Below are 15,225 nucleotides of genomic sequence, written 5' to 3' on the forward strand. Positions count from 1 at the left end.
TGTGTGTTTTCCCACTCACATCTGTTGCATTAGGCAGTGCTGTTCATGTGACACTCAGATTTCTGCTGGATCTGGTAATGCAGATTTAGGGACTATTTGCAGGATCTTTTCTGCCTTCATTTGGTAGGTGGACTGGGGTTTGTATGGAGTATTGTCTAGGCTTTCTTGTCATTGCAGTTTTTAAATTCTGTGCTAGGTCTCAGAGTTTCTCTTCTAGGATGGATGATGACTATCAAAAAATGTGTGTTTGAGCATCTGAAGTTTTGGAGTGCACACAGTCTAGTCATGCCTTCGGTGGTAATTTAATCTTGCTGCAGGTTTTGTACAAGATTGAAATACACAGGTGCAAGTTTGGATATTCCCTAACCAGAGCAACAGGAAGAAGACCTAGTAAAACCACATACTTTCACCTCTAGTAAAAAGAATCTGATGAAACTGGGAGTCTGCTTCAGTCTGCTTTGATCAGTAACAGACAGGATAATCCATAGCAGTTGGAGGCATTATTTCACTGTGATCACTCCAAATTTTTTGGTTCTTTGATTGCAGAGAATTGGTAGCTATGATGTTTCATTTTCGTATTGAGTGTAGGTCAATAAGGCACAGTATAGCTGAAGGCCTCAGTTCTGTTTGATCATATTTAGGCATGCTCTGTAATAGGTCCTCACTTTTGTATTTAGTTTGAAAGCAGTGCTTTAGTGTCTTTACATTAAAAATGTAACAATACAAAAGACTCATTGAACATTTGGCTATGGCTTCTTTAATTTTATATTCATTACCTGTGCGAACACTGCCTGCAAAGCATTGTCACTGAAGTGCCTAATTGTCTTATTTTGAAAGCATTATTTTTCTTCTGTAGCTCAAAGTCAATGAGACCTTGTTGTGTACAGGCAAAGTAACTTGTGAAGGGCCTCCAATATTGTTGGTTTTTCTCTTTTATTTTAATTCTATTTTTGTTTTGTTTTGTTTTGTTTCTTTGGCATTTTTCAGAACGTCCTCTGCATTATACAGAAAATGTACTAGAGCAAATTCTTCACTGGAGTTCACTACCAGAGCCTGGCACTGCATATCTAATAATAAAGAGATTTCTAACAGCAGACATGGTGAATCTCTACAGTGGTATGTGATTTTTTTTTTTACTTAGTTATTTTACATGAAAATATGAGGATAGGAATGGTTTTCAGTGGAGCAAAGTGTAACAGAACAACTAAGTTACTGCTACTTCATAAAAATTACAGATTTACAGGGGTTTGTGGTAGCTCTATGAAAACGCAGATATTGTGGGTGTTTGTTTCTACAAACTGTAAGCTCTCCCATTGTAATATAAAACTGTACAGAAATTCACAGTCAGTTCACACTTTGTGAACTTCTGCTGTGAAGCTTGAAACTGCTCTTATCTAAGACTTATCGTTTGACTATATTTATATAACTATGGTATACTAATAGAAGTTTCTATTATCTAATTTGATGCCTCCAAACTAAAAAGCTAATTTCACAGAATCATGGAACCTTCTGAGCTGGAAGGGACCCAGAAGGATCATCAAAGTCCAACTCCTCTCTTTACATGGGGTAGTCCCAGGAATAGCACCATGTGCCCATGAGCATTTTCCAAATGCTCCTTTAACTCTCAGCCTGGTGCTGTGACCACTTCCCTGGGGAGCCTTTTCTAGTACCCACCCACCCTCTGGGGGAAGCTTTTTCAAGTACCCAGCCTAAACTTCCCTTATACAGCTTCAGATCATTCTGCTATCCTGACACTGGTCACCTCCGAGAAGAGATCAATGTTTGGCCCTCTGTCTCCCCTCACAATGAAGTTTTTGACTGCAGTGGGGTCTCCCCTCAGTGTCCTCCAGGCTAAACAGACCAAGGGACCTCAGCCACTCCTTATACTTGAGGGCTTCTCCTCAAGGCCTTTCACCATCTTTGTTGCCTTTCTTTGGACACTCACTAATAGTTTTATAGCCTTCTTACACTGTGGTGCTCAAAACTGCACACAAGGCTCCAGGTGAGGCCACCGCAGCTCAGAGCAGAGCAGGACAATCCCTTCCCTTGCCTGATGCTGCGCCTGATAAACCCCAGACGGGGTTGTCCCTCCTGGCTGCCAGGGTACTGCTGAATTATGTTCATCTTGTCATGGACCAGGACCCCCAGGTCCCTTTCCATGTCACTGCTTTCCAGCATCTCATTCCCCAGTCTGTCTGCACATCCAGGGTTGCCCCATCCCAGGTGACATTCTCATTTGAATGACATACTCAAGCAACTGAATAATTTGGAGAGTATGTGGCCTTTGAAAGGGAGCTGACACTTAAAGTATAGATCAAATTTATAGTGAAAATATATGGTTTACAGATTGCCCCAGTCTTTTTTTCTTTTCCAACATAACACCTAGCTTTAAGTCTCCTGTGTAATATGTATTACCTGCTTTGCAAGAATTGAAAGTTTAGGAGTTCAGAAATTATATCCTGTTTTCAAGCAGTTGAAGTCCTAAGGGGCAGCAAAGATAGTGAAGGGCCTTGAGGAGAAGCCCTCAAGTATAAGGAGTGGCTGAGGTCACTTGGCCTGTTCAGCCTGGAGGAGCTGTCATTGTATAATGTGTGATGGTAACACATGTTACCTGATTTAATATTCATCTTATTTTATCTAATGAATCATTCAAACATATCTATCTTTTCCTCTCTTTCTCATACTTGGAAATGTTAATCTTTGCATTCTATATATGTTGTCTTGATTTTAAGAAGTAAAAGTTATGCTATTGTGCTTATTCTCTTGAAAGTGATGGCCTTCTTCCACCATGCTTTATTCCTGTAAAAACATATTTTACAAATGTGAATGAACCTTAGCAAGTGTTCTGTTCATGGCTTTTATGGTTGAGTTTCACTGCCAATAACTGTTATAGCAGATCATGAATGGAGAGAAATGGCCTACTTCATTAAAAACTTGATATATGAACTCCCATCACCTCACTAGGTATGTGTTGAGATATGATCAGAAAAAGGAATGGGTCATGAGGATTGTGTGAACCACTGCTCTATGAGACACATAAGGATTAGGCTAGTCAATTTTTAAAATGTTGTAAAGGAGAGATCTGCCGTTATTTGAAGTCCTTCCTGTCTCCTAGATTTTACATCCATTTGTTCTCCCAGCCTATCACAGTAATTGTCTGCATCAGTTCCATTCAGATTGATCTTAGTGTAGACACACTGTTTTTTGGCTGTTTACATTTTTTGATGTTTTTTATGTTTGTTATAAAAGAATTAAAACTTTATCAAATAAAATATACTGGTTTTCTCAGTAGTTTGAAAAGGAAAATTTCTGCTGTATTGCAGACTTAGAGTGTTGATATCTGCAAACTCCACATGGCAGAGTAATCTTGTGAATCCATCACTACATAGTGTCAGAATGAGAAAATATAAAGAACGAAGTCATTGAGGAAGGGATGTTCCTAGTGTCCAGGGTTCAAGGCACTTATGGCTATGGTGGGGCTCTCCATCTTGAATAGCACAAGAAATTACTGCTAGCTTGAGGGAAGGAAGAGAGACCTCAACCTTTTCTTCTCTTACACTCTATATGTGGATAACTCCTTGTCACTGGATAATAGGGCCAGATGTCCAACCACTATAATTTGAAGTATGTTTTATAAGAGTGGATTCAGCCCATATAAATGGGCAACTGGGTGAATGGATGTCCTACTTTGCAGTAAATTTAATAGGACTGTGATCATACAATGTTTATACTTTAATTCCATGAATATTCCTTGCTTCCCTGATTTATGTAATAATCTTAAGGACTAATTATTATATTCTCAACTTTGTTTTTCTGTTAATATTACCTGAAAGACTTTCGTTCTCAGCATTTTTCTCCTCTTTCTTCCTGGGTGTATATAATGTTGTTTGAAATACTGTTGGTTCAATAGTGAGGCTAATGAACAGCCCTTTTAGCCTCATTTCATTAGGCAACTTATCACAGTCTTTGCTGTCAGTGCAACTTTTCCCATGTTCCTTATACTCAGTACATTCTTAATTTTGATACTTGTTCCCATCTTGTCCATTTTAAACTATTTCCTCATGTTCTGCAACTGACATGAGCTCAGTTGTTTAGAGCAGGGTGCTAATAACACCAAGGCTGTGGGTTTGATCCCTGTGCTTTCACCCAAGAGTTGGGCTCTCTGATCCTGGTGGGTCCCTTCCAAATCAGACTATTCTCTGCTTCTGTGATCCAAAACTTGTACTGAGGTCTAGATGTATGTTTTCTCTTGTACAGAAACCAACTTTCCTTTTCAAGGAAAAAAGTTTGTTTGTATTGATATGTTTCAGCAAATTAATGGTGAGTTTTCCAGCTCTTTTGTTACTTGTTCCTGACGATTTATTCCATAGCTTTTCATGCTTGTAGGAACACTTTCAAGTGCTGTTCAGTAGGGCAAGATGTTTGCTGTATGTTGGTATAAAAGATTCTCAGGACATCTTAATTCTATTTCAAGACTCTTTTCCTTCTCCTTACCTAAAAAATTCTCTTATTAAAGTTTTATTTGTTAGAAAACCAAATATTATTTATTTGTTAAGTTTACTATAAAGTCTGTGTATATAGGTCCTTGAAATTTTTCCAGTAAGTGTTGTATAATTTGAGTGGTAAGTATTGATTTCTGAGAACAGAGGCTTTAATTCAAAGATATTCTTTGAAATGTAAGCTTCTAAACCATAGGTGGATCAATCTTGCATGGATTAAGTGTACCTACTTCCTAGTTGCAAAGTTCTAGCAAGTTTAGCTTGTTTTGTAAAGTTTGTGTCTGAAAAATGCATTCTTATTAAGACACATCCCATGTTGTTTTTGGTTTACTTAATGAAATGCTAGCTTCTAAAGTATATGGAATATCATCAATTTAGAGAATTATTTTTCTCCTCCTTCAGGCTATTCTAATATTTTTGTAAGTATCAAGTGTTTGACAGATTTGCTGCCATAGGAGTGCTGTGAAGTTTAGAAGGAATTTTTTTCATGTTGTGAGCTGTGTGCAAAAATTTAAATCTTGCAGCTTGGTACAGTTGTGGAAGCATCCTGCTACTCTCATTTTGTATAGATTTTTAAAAAAAGGGGGAAAAAAGGAAAAATGATTGTGTGGATGGATAAGGATTCGTATTCTATTCTGAACTTGAAATAAAGATTCTTATTGACAAAGAGAGAATACATCAATGTTTTTTTTTAACTGTGCATGTATATTTGCACTTATGACTGAGGACTTCTAAGTAATTTATGATTTTAATTGTTAAAATGAATCTGGATTTGGATTCTTATTTTTTGGTATTTTATCATGTGCTGCTTCTTAATAATAGAGTTTTGATATCAGATGCTCAAAGACTGAGTGGAGTTTTAATGAAAAAGGCCAATTGAGTACTTGGGTAAGGATCAGATTTTCAACATACCATATAACCCTTTTACATCAGAGTTTCATTTCTTATCCTGAAACTAATATAGTATAAATGCTAGAGGTATCATTCTGTGACTCCTAAACAAGTTGGTTCAGTATTTCCTAAATAAATAAATGACCTACAGGAAGTACCTACATGTAGCTAGAAATAATAGGTTGGTGAAAGGAAAAATATGGCATAAGTAGTAGGCTTGTAGTATTTGGGGGTAAAGGAACTCTTAGCCCTGTTAATCTGCAGAGGAGAAGGTTACATCTGCCTACCTGCTCTCTTCTCATGTCCACAGTCTGCTTCCAGCAATATTTACCTCAGGGAGAAAAGAATACTTCAGAATTCTGCTGAATTCTCTGTTATGTCATAAAGACAGTAGGAATTATTGTCTTTTCATTTGTTCTTCCTCACTTTAACTATTAAAGTGCCATTTAAGTTTGAGTTTCAGTTTATATTCATGAGTCATAGCAGCGTGGCAATGACTGTAATTAGAGTTCAGAAGTTTTTGCTGGGGAAGAGTATTTACTGGGAAAAGCTGATAAAGTAGTGATAAAATATATGCAAATTGAGCAGAATAGGAAACCTAAAAATACCTAGCAGTGGTGGTGCAATAATTTATATATACTAGTAATATTTTTTGCATTATCATTTTTAGGATTTTAAATTGCTGAGAATGCACTGAGAAATCTTTAACATTGAAAGCCTTTGATAGCTCTGATTTTTTTTTTTTAAGTAAAAACTTTCTCAGTACAAAGTTAAATGCTTTATAAACTTGACTGCAAAGTTACTGTTTGGGTTTGTGTGGGAGGTGGTATTTTGTTTGAGTTTTTTATTAATTTTACTGAATATATACAAGTTTATGTGTATTTTAACACAAACAGAAAAATCCAGAAAGACTCGTGGTAAAATCAAATCTTTATTGAAATGTTTTACCTCTCTGAAGTACAAAGATTAAAAGTATCCATGTCATATTCTTGGGTTTAACTACACATTATATGCTGAAAGCATTCTTTGAATTAAAGTTTGTTGGTAGATTTTTTGCATGTTATCATAGAAGTGAAACAGAGAAGACTTTTTCCCCACCAGTAAATAAAATAATAATGGCATGTATATTTAAGAATGCCTTCCTTATGAATATAGAATATATTCATATGAAATATGTATTGAAGTGTAATATATAGTATGTATATATGTGTATATTTATATAATTAATATAATTTTTTTATATATATAGCATAATACCAAATGAATTTTACCAATGTAATTTTAGGGTTTTTATATGCATTAATACTTCAAAACTAGGAGCCTCCACTGTTGTAAAATCTCCTAACAAAATGCTTTTTTTTCCTGGTAGAGAAAAATGAGAAAGGTAGCATGAAAGCAGGCAATCTGAAGTACAAGGAGGAACCATCAAAACTACTGTCTGGAAACAAATTTCAAGACCGTTATTTTGTGTTACAGGAAGGAAACTTGCTTCTGTATAAGGATATGAAGGTACAGCAGAAAAACTCTCCAACAAACGTTGCATTAAGCTCTTTTTTTTTTTTTTTTTTTGTATGAAAATGAAAAGGCAAACAGATCAACATTTCTCATATTAACTGGCAGCTTCTAGAGTCTGGTGTTGACGTGTAAGATTTTTGTCGTGCTGTTTCACAGGTGTGTTAGTAGAAGGAGTTTGTGTGTGTCATTTAGCTGTTGTAGTTATGCATTAATATAAACTTTAAAAATTAAAAATAGAACAATGGGTGCTTTGTGCTGACACTAAATTATTTGAAAACCTGCTGTAGAGAGCTGCAGCAGAAGTAATATGGGACTTAAATGAGAGCATGCAATTTTTTTTCTTGATATTTCACACAAAGCCCTTAAAAAGTGAAGCAACAGAGTTCTTATACATACACATCTCATGATAGAAGAGATTATAGCAAACAGTAACTCTCAACACCCTAGGAAAGCATTTCCCTGCTTCCCCAAAACATTTTCCAGATGTATTCTCAGTCCTCTAAAAACCTGTATTGATGATTAGGTTAGATATACCTCAGAATTCCATAGAAGTGAATTTAGTCATGATTAATAGCAGGAAGGGTTCAATTTTAATTATTTCATGGGAGTTTTCTTAAAACAGTGTTTTTGAGTCTATGAAGCTTGTATTTAAGTATAAAGCCAAATAATATTAATCATAAACTATGTTTTCATTTTAGTTCCTATAATTTCTGGTTTTTTAAAATAATCAAAATTTCAAGTGCTTTTATTTTTTGCTAACAGCTGGTTTTTTTTTCCTGTCAGAAAAATAGAGATGTATATTGCTTACCTTACTGAAGTACTTTTTTTAAGACATATCTCTTGCTCACAAAAGCTAATACACTGTGTCTTCTGGTGAAGCTGTAGATACAGTCTTAATTAGGATGATCCCAGAATGTCAAAAATAGTGTCTTATAATTTAGTGCTAAAACTCAGATTGGCACATATTTGAAAATAAATTAATATGTCCATAAACCATTAATTAGTATCTTGGAAAGAATTTATGACAGGATCGTTGTTCCACTTTATAATCTCCTTTTTTAAGTCATTCTAATTTATAAAACATTGAATTCCCCAACTCAGGAGGCACTTTGAACACTTATTTTTAAATGGCTTTACTTTTTTTTTTTTTTTTTTTTTAATGCAAATGGCAATAGCATTCTGATCAAATAGTATGAGTTTGTTTTACTTTCTTTTGAGAGATATTAATCTATCATGAATAATCTTGGTTTAATTTTAGTCATATTTAGAAATGAATAGTAGGAAAGCTTGACATTGCAGATGGAAAATTGTAGTTAATAAGACCACATGTACTAATTAATTTATAAATTCTCATTAACAGCAAATTAACTTTGTATGTGCAGGTGGAGATACATTCTGTTCAATGTTTCTCTTGTTCAAGAGCAATTATCAAAAACGTTGAAAGTTTCCATGAATACTGTATGTTAAATTACTATATTGTGCTAATTGACTGAAATAATTTACCCCTTTAATGTTCTGTTGCTAAGAGATAAGCTCACAGACAAAGAAATGGCTCCCTTAAGATGCATTATTGTGAGGAGTGTGCAGTTGTTTAACTTAATAGTACGTTCTGCAGGGGTATTTTTTCATCCTAGCAGTACCCTTCTTTTGAGCAGGGAGCTACACAAGAATACCAACCATAAAACTGTTGTGTGTCTTGTTTTCCTAAGTTCTCTTAAGTGTCTCTTTTTCCCCACATTGGAGTGTTAGAAATTGAAAGGTGCAGAATGGGCAATTGAGAATCCAGGGACAGTAAACACTAGGGAGTAGCTTTGTCTACTGGTATTATAGGATTTGTTAAGTTGTTTGGTGTGTTTTTTTCTAAATTGAAAGCTAAAACACTTGACCTAAAAGTACTAAAGGAATGCTTTTGTGTTGTGTTAAATATTAGTTTTTTCTGTAATAGTGTGTATTTATTGTTTCCTTTCAGCACTTCTTCTTCCAGTCACATTCAGTTCTCATATCTAGTGTGAGTGTATGCCTGCTGTAGATTGACTAAAGGTAGTTTGTTTAAGAAGGAGCAAGCAAGGAACCTCAGGAGATCCTTGCCCAACTTCCTGGGCACAGCAGGGATAGCAGCCGAGGTCAGGACATGATGTGCATGGCTTTAATCAGTCAAAGTCTTCGAAAACCCCAAGGACAGATTGCACAACCTTTCCAGGCAGGCTGTTGCAGTACCTGACTGTCCTCATGGGGGAAGGTTTGTCTGTCCTTAGATGTAGTCTTCTCACAATATAAAAAGCCTCCCTTGGTCTGCTTCGTAACTTTCCTGTGGGTGCTGGGGGCTGCTGTTAGGTCAGCCTCTCCTCCAGAGGATGTGCTCCAGCCCCCAGATGGCTTGGTGGGCCCCTGCTGAACCCTCTCCAGATTTCTGATTCTCTTTTTTCTCTCAGGGACTCAAAATATGCAGTCAGACAAGTAATGAGGAAAGGAGGAGAATCAGTCTCCTCCACCTACTCACTGCGCTTCTGCTAACTCAGGGAAATGAGACCAGCTTTGCTGTTGGGGTACTCTGCTGGTGTATGCCCAGCTTGGCACCTGCCTGCATGCTCAGGCCCCTATCAGCAGAACTGCCATTGAAGGGGTTTTTTTCTTCTCCTGTGCAGGAGTTTGTATATATCATTGTTAAATTTAATGAGATTCCTGTTGTCCCATTTCTTTGTCCTGTATAAGTTCCTCTGAAAGTCCCAATATTGGTGTTCTCCAGAAACCAGGTGGATTCCTTCTGTTTCACTGGGCTGCCCTTTCTGAAGATACCAGGAAGGGCAAAGCCCTGCCCTCCCCATCCCCTGTCCCATAAGAGTCAGGATATGTTATCCAGAGATTTCTGTGTGTTGTTCGAAGACATCATTTGCATGTTTTTCATCCTGATTTAGCAGCCCCAGTGGCCTAATGGATGAAGCACTGGCTAAACCAGGGATTGTGGGTTTGAGTCACTCAGCACATCTTCACCAAGGGCAAAGTCCTGCCTGACCAACCTAGTGGCCTTCTATGATGAATTGACTGTGTCAGTGGACAAGGGAAGAGTTGCAGGTGCCATATATTCTGAACTTCTTTGACAAGATCCCTCACAATATTCTTTTCTCTCAATTGGAGAGGGATGGGATTGATGAGTGGTTTGTTATATGGATAAGAAAGTGGTTGGATCACTACATCAAGAGGGTAGTGATCAATGGCTCAGTCCCTTGTGGACATCAGTGATGTGGTGCCCCTCAGAGGTCCTTACTGGGACTAATGCTACTTAATATGTTCATTTATGAAATAGAAGGAGGAACAGAGTGCATCTTCAGCAAATTTGCAGATGACACCAAGGTGGGGGTGTGGTTGATAAGACCTGGGGGACAGGATGCCATCCAGAAGGATGCCTGGAAAAGCATTAGAAGTTAGACCTCAAAAGGTTTAACAAGATCAAGTGCAGGGTGTTGTACCTCGTTTGGGTCAACTAAGGTATCAGCACAGGCTGGGGGAAAAACAGGTCAAGAGCAGCCGAGAAGGACTCAGGGGTGCTGGTGTGTGAGAGGCTGGACATGACATGGGCACTCACAGCCCAGAGCCAAACGTGTCCTGGGCTGCATCCAGAGCACCGTGGGCAGCAGGGCCAGGGAGGGGATTCTGCCCCTCTGCTCTGCCCTGCTGAGACCCACCTGCAGGGCTGCATCCAGTACAGGAAGGACAGGGACCTGTTGGAGCAAGTCCAAGGGAGGCTTTCCAGGTCGATTAGAGAGGTAAAGGAAGGAGGGAAGCCTATGAAGGAAGGCTGAGAGAAGTGAGTTTGTTCAGCCTGGAAAAGAGACCTACTTGTGGCCGTCTAGAACCTGAAAGGGGGCTAGAAGAAAGATGGAAAGGGATGTTTTAGAAGAGTGTAATGCAAAAGGACAACAGAAAATGCCTTCAAACTGCAAGCAGGTTTAGATGGGATATTAGGAAAAATTCTTTACTTATGAGGGTGATGAGGTAATGGAACAGATTGCCCAGAAAAGCTGTGGATGCCCTCTCACTGGAAGTGTTCAAGGCCAGGCTGGATGGGGCTCTGAGAATCCTGGTCTAGTGGAAGATGCTCCTGTTTATGGCAGTGGAGCTGGAACTAAATAATCTTTAAAGTGCCTTTCAACCCAAACCATTCTCTGATCTGAAGAAAATTCTCACCATTCCATTGAAGAAGTTATTTAACAGTGGGCAGTCCCATTTCCCATCTTCCTGTCTCTCTTGAAGAGTTTATGTGCATATATAGCACCACCTCTTCATTGTTCTGAATTGTGTTACAGTTTTGTGATTTCATGTGAACCTTAAGTTCTTAGTCTGCTTCCCGTAATAGTGATTGGTACACTTTGTTAATGGCAAAGAAAGAGACAAAATATTTTAATGATCTGCTAGAAAAGAGAGGTGCACTCCATGAAAGAAACTGAACTGTGAAATCAGTCAAGTGGCATTTTCTCTTTGGCACATTCCTGGTACAATAATTAGAATCTTACTTTATTTGCAGGCTAGCAAACCTGAAAAAGTGTTGCCTGTCAATTCTCTGAAGCTTTATCTTGGAGTGAAAAAGAAAATGAAGCCACCAACAAAGTAAGAATAGAAAAGAAAATTAACAATGTGTAAAAAGTATTGTACTACCATCAATAAAAGGTAGCATTGACCATTGTGGAACATGGGAAAATCAAGCCTATAGCAGTATGTTGAATTAAATTATCCCCTGTAATATTATTTGTTCTGTTCCTGTATCTGTTTTCATGTTCCATGTTAACTAATCTGTGCAAGGAAATTACTTTATTGATTGGCTTTTTGTAATGTAAAGTGCATTTATTATCTCTTGTGGATATGGTCTTTCCTGGCTCACTTTGTTTTGTGGTATATATCCTGCATGTCATTGGTGGACACGCTTTACTTGCACCAAGTAAAAATAGGGAAGAGAAAACCAGCTAGTCATGGCCCTTACTGACAGTGCCTGTTGTTCAGCAGAGAATTTTCCTTTTTCAGGATTTTTGTTATTTTGATGTTTCTCCTAGCTGAAGACTACAGTGCCCCCTACAAACATCAGTGACTATTTCTCAGGAAAAGAGCAGTGAAAAAATGACACCTGTTTTTCTCAGATGTTTCTAGTTCTTGTTGGGTCAAAGCTTTGAGATACTGAGACAATGCACATAGGATTTTATCCCAGAGGGAGACTAGGTTGGCTGTAGCCTTTAAACAGATCTGCTTGAACTTTTCCTTTACAGTTGGCAAATCAAAACACTCCAAAAAGATCTGTGAATTTCAAAGCTTAGCCATGGTAAAGAAAACGTTAGTGGTTTTTTTTTTTTTTTTAATTCAAGTGCAGAATGAGTAGAAGATTAGTCCAAAACAGGAGTAAAAAGATAATGTAAATGAATCTTTGCAGAATTCTATTTATTTTTTTTTAGGTTTATTTTTAGTGTAGTTTCAAAAGCAGAGCTTACCAAGTCTCCTGTGGATCTCCAGAATTGTCTGTTTCACCTCAGAGGCTACAATTGTGCATCCTACTCCCTTTTTGTTTCCCTAGCAGTTATTAAATCCCTGTAAAATAATGTGATTCCTTTTGTTTATAGTACAAGTGTAGCTCTTTTCGCTCTGTGACTTCCACACTGTCGTGGACTCTTTACCAAGGAGTTTTATTTCCAGCACCCTTTAGAAAGCACAGCCACAGCAAAAATGAGACAAGTAGTCAGCTGTCATCTGCAGTGCTATGCTATAACCCTTTGTCTAGAACAGAAAGTTCATTAACTGTGAATCAATTGCGAGAAAATGAGCAAAATCCATCCTCAAACCCACAACTTTATTTTGGATTTGCATTACATGTTTAGACTTTGCAACCTAATTTTATTTTTTCAAATTAAAAGGACTATATAAAGGTAATTAGTCTCTGCATTTTGAAGAACATGTCCCAGTTTATGGAACTAATTTTTGAAAATCTTTCTTTCAGCTGGGGACTTGCAATATTTTCTGAAAAACACCAGTGGTAGGTAAACATGAAATGCACGCTTGGTTTAACTTCACTGTTAACTTATTTGTTAAAATATTCAAAATAAGAGTGTTTGAAAACTAATGGGCATTGCTTTGCTTTCATATTGAATTTTATTATAGCTTTTATAAGTAAGGAATATTTCTTAATTGTTATGTTTAGTTCATCTTTTGGGGTTAGGTGTCTGGCTTCCTTCTGTGACAAGAGAGCAAACAGTAGTCATAAAGTTAGGATGACAGATTTTAATCCTGTGCACATGTTTAAAATAAAACACAGGCATTGTATTCAAAATAGGTAAAGTGATATTTTGAAGTATTTATATATGCCTATTTTTTCTGGGAGTGTTAATAATAAATATAGGTAGCATGAATGAATGTCAACACTATTTGAAGTAGTTTGGAAGCCTATTTTTTAACATGCTTAACAGTAATAGGATCTCCATTGCTTTTCATATTAATTGTGTATTGTGTTCTAGGTATATATGTTGTGATGGACAGGATGTGCAGATGGATTGGATGATCAGCATCTTTATGGCACAGGTACTAATCTGATAAAAAAAATGAAGTTTATTCTGCTGTTACGAAAATCCCATTAAATATGTATGTGTTATATATAAGGTTCAGTGCCCAAGTTTCTAGAATACTTCATGCAATAAAAATGCCAAAAGATGTGTCTCAGTCCATGAAGACCAGGAGTGCTTTGAGAGTAAGAGTATTGAATCCTGGCATTATCTTCCCACTCCACCCCACTGTGCTGTAGAGAAGCTTGGTAAAGAAGGACAGTTATTTCCTTTGCAGAACACTCTTGTGGGGGAAATTCTGCCTGTTGACCTAAAGGGTGTGTCTGTGTGCCACAATATCTGAGTGCTGCTTCTCTGCTCACTGGTTTGGATGCTGCTAAAGTAGTCATGAAAGAAGGGTGTTGGTTTAAAAGCATAGTGGTGTAAACTAGCCCTGTTGAAGATCTGTGCCAATATGGCTTTATTTCTCTGGTATCCAGGTTAGCTTAGTTAACACTGGCAATTCATTGTGTTGGGTAGGCTTTATCCTAAATTAACTATTCTTCTTGCTATGAGATTGCAAGGAGGGTGTATGTTTGAGTGACAAATAATACATTCTTGGAAATAGAATTTAATATTTATATTGGAGAAGTAGAAGTAAGCAAGATGGCAAGAATTCAGCCTGACAGGAGACTGGAACATAGCTTAACGTTTTAACGTGATTTTGTATCTGTGTCAGATTTTTCTTTTTCCCATGATGTTCAAAGAGCTTTGCAGGATATCACTGTGAATAAGCATTGCTAGATTTATGATTACCTGGGAGCTTTGTGTTGCATAAAGTAGACTCAGGCTGTTGAAATACAGACTTCTTACTGGCTTTCTAAAACAGAATCTGACTTTCATAGATAGTAGTGCTGGAAGTATAATGCATGCCTTGAAAGTAAGACTTCCAAATTCTTGTCTTATTCAGCTCCCTTAACTGAAGTGACTATTGTTGTTTCTATGGAAACAGCTGGCATACATTTCATGGGCATAACATGAGTAGTGTCACAGCAAATAGGCTCAGAGGTTATTGATATAGGACATTTAGAAGTAACTCATGCAAGCTTGGTAACTGTTGAAGTCCTTTTGACATAAAATCACAATGAAGGGCAGTCTGCTAGGATTCTGCTCAGGCAGAGGTAGAATGTTCCTTTGACAATATAGATAAAGAACTGAGGGCCATTGCTCAATGTCCAGGATAATTTTTCCTAACAGAAAAACAAAATCATGTACATTAAAAAAATGCTATGAATTCATACTATTATTTTAAAAACTTTATTCCAATGAATGAACAGTGCAGCAAATTAGCAGTACTACATTGAAAGGGTTTTATGGTTTGACTTGATTTTCTCTGGAAATTGATTTTTTCTTTTTTTTTTACCAGCGTTCTGGACATCAGTAAAGTTGTCAGTCTATGAACTACATGAGAAATTATGTGCCTATGATGCAGATTTATTGTATTGTTTTTATTACAATCTACTACTTTGTTTCAGAGAAAATCTTAAGAATGCAGTGCCTTATATTGGTAAAGCTACTATAAGATCTCTAAAAAGTCTTGTATGATACAGCTGCAGACAACTGTTAAAACATTATCCCAGTTCTAAACCAGGAAGCTGTAAATGTCAACTGAGGTTATTTCTGGTTACAATTTTCAAGTTAAGACCATCTTTAGGGAAGTCAGCTTGTTTTTTTACTGTATAGGTTGTCACTGCATTTGAACATAGAGAGACTGCAGGCAGTACATCTTCTTTGCCAATGGAATA

The 15,225-nt window shown here is 37.1% G+C and overlaps 1 protein-coding gene across 1 annotated transcript in view; it reads left to right on the top strand.

Moving 5' to 3' along the window:
* ARAP2 (ArfGAP with RhoGAP domain, ankyrin repeat and PH domain 2) overlaps window positions 1-15,225 on the top strand; it is a 116,540-nt gene that overhangs the window by 95,751 nt on the left and 5,564 nt on the right. The window contains 5 exon segments of the mRNA XM_066317139.1: window positions 988-1,116; window positions 6,760-6,899; window positions 11,428-11,510; window positions 12,883-12,918; window positions 13,397-13,460. Of these exon segments, the coding sequence (XP_066173236.1) occupies window positions 988-1,116; window positions 6,760-6,899; window positions 11,428-11,510; window positions 12,883-12,918; window positions 13,397-13,460 (452 nt within the window).

Source organism: Sylvia atricapilla, chromosome 4 (assembly GCF_009819655.1).
Source record: "Sylvia atricapilla isolate bSylAtr1 chromosome 4, bSylAtr1.pri, whole genome shotgun sequence".
NCBI classification, from domain to species: Eukaryota; Metazoa; Chordata; class Aves; order Passeriformes; family Sylviidae; genus Sylvia; species Sylvia atricapilla.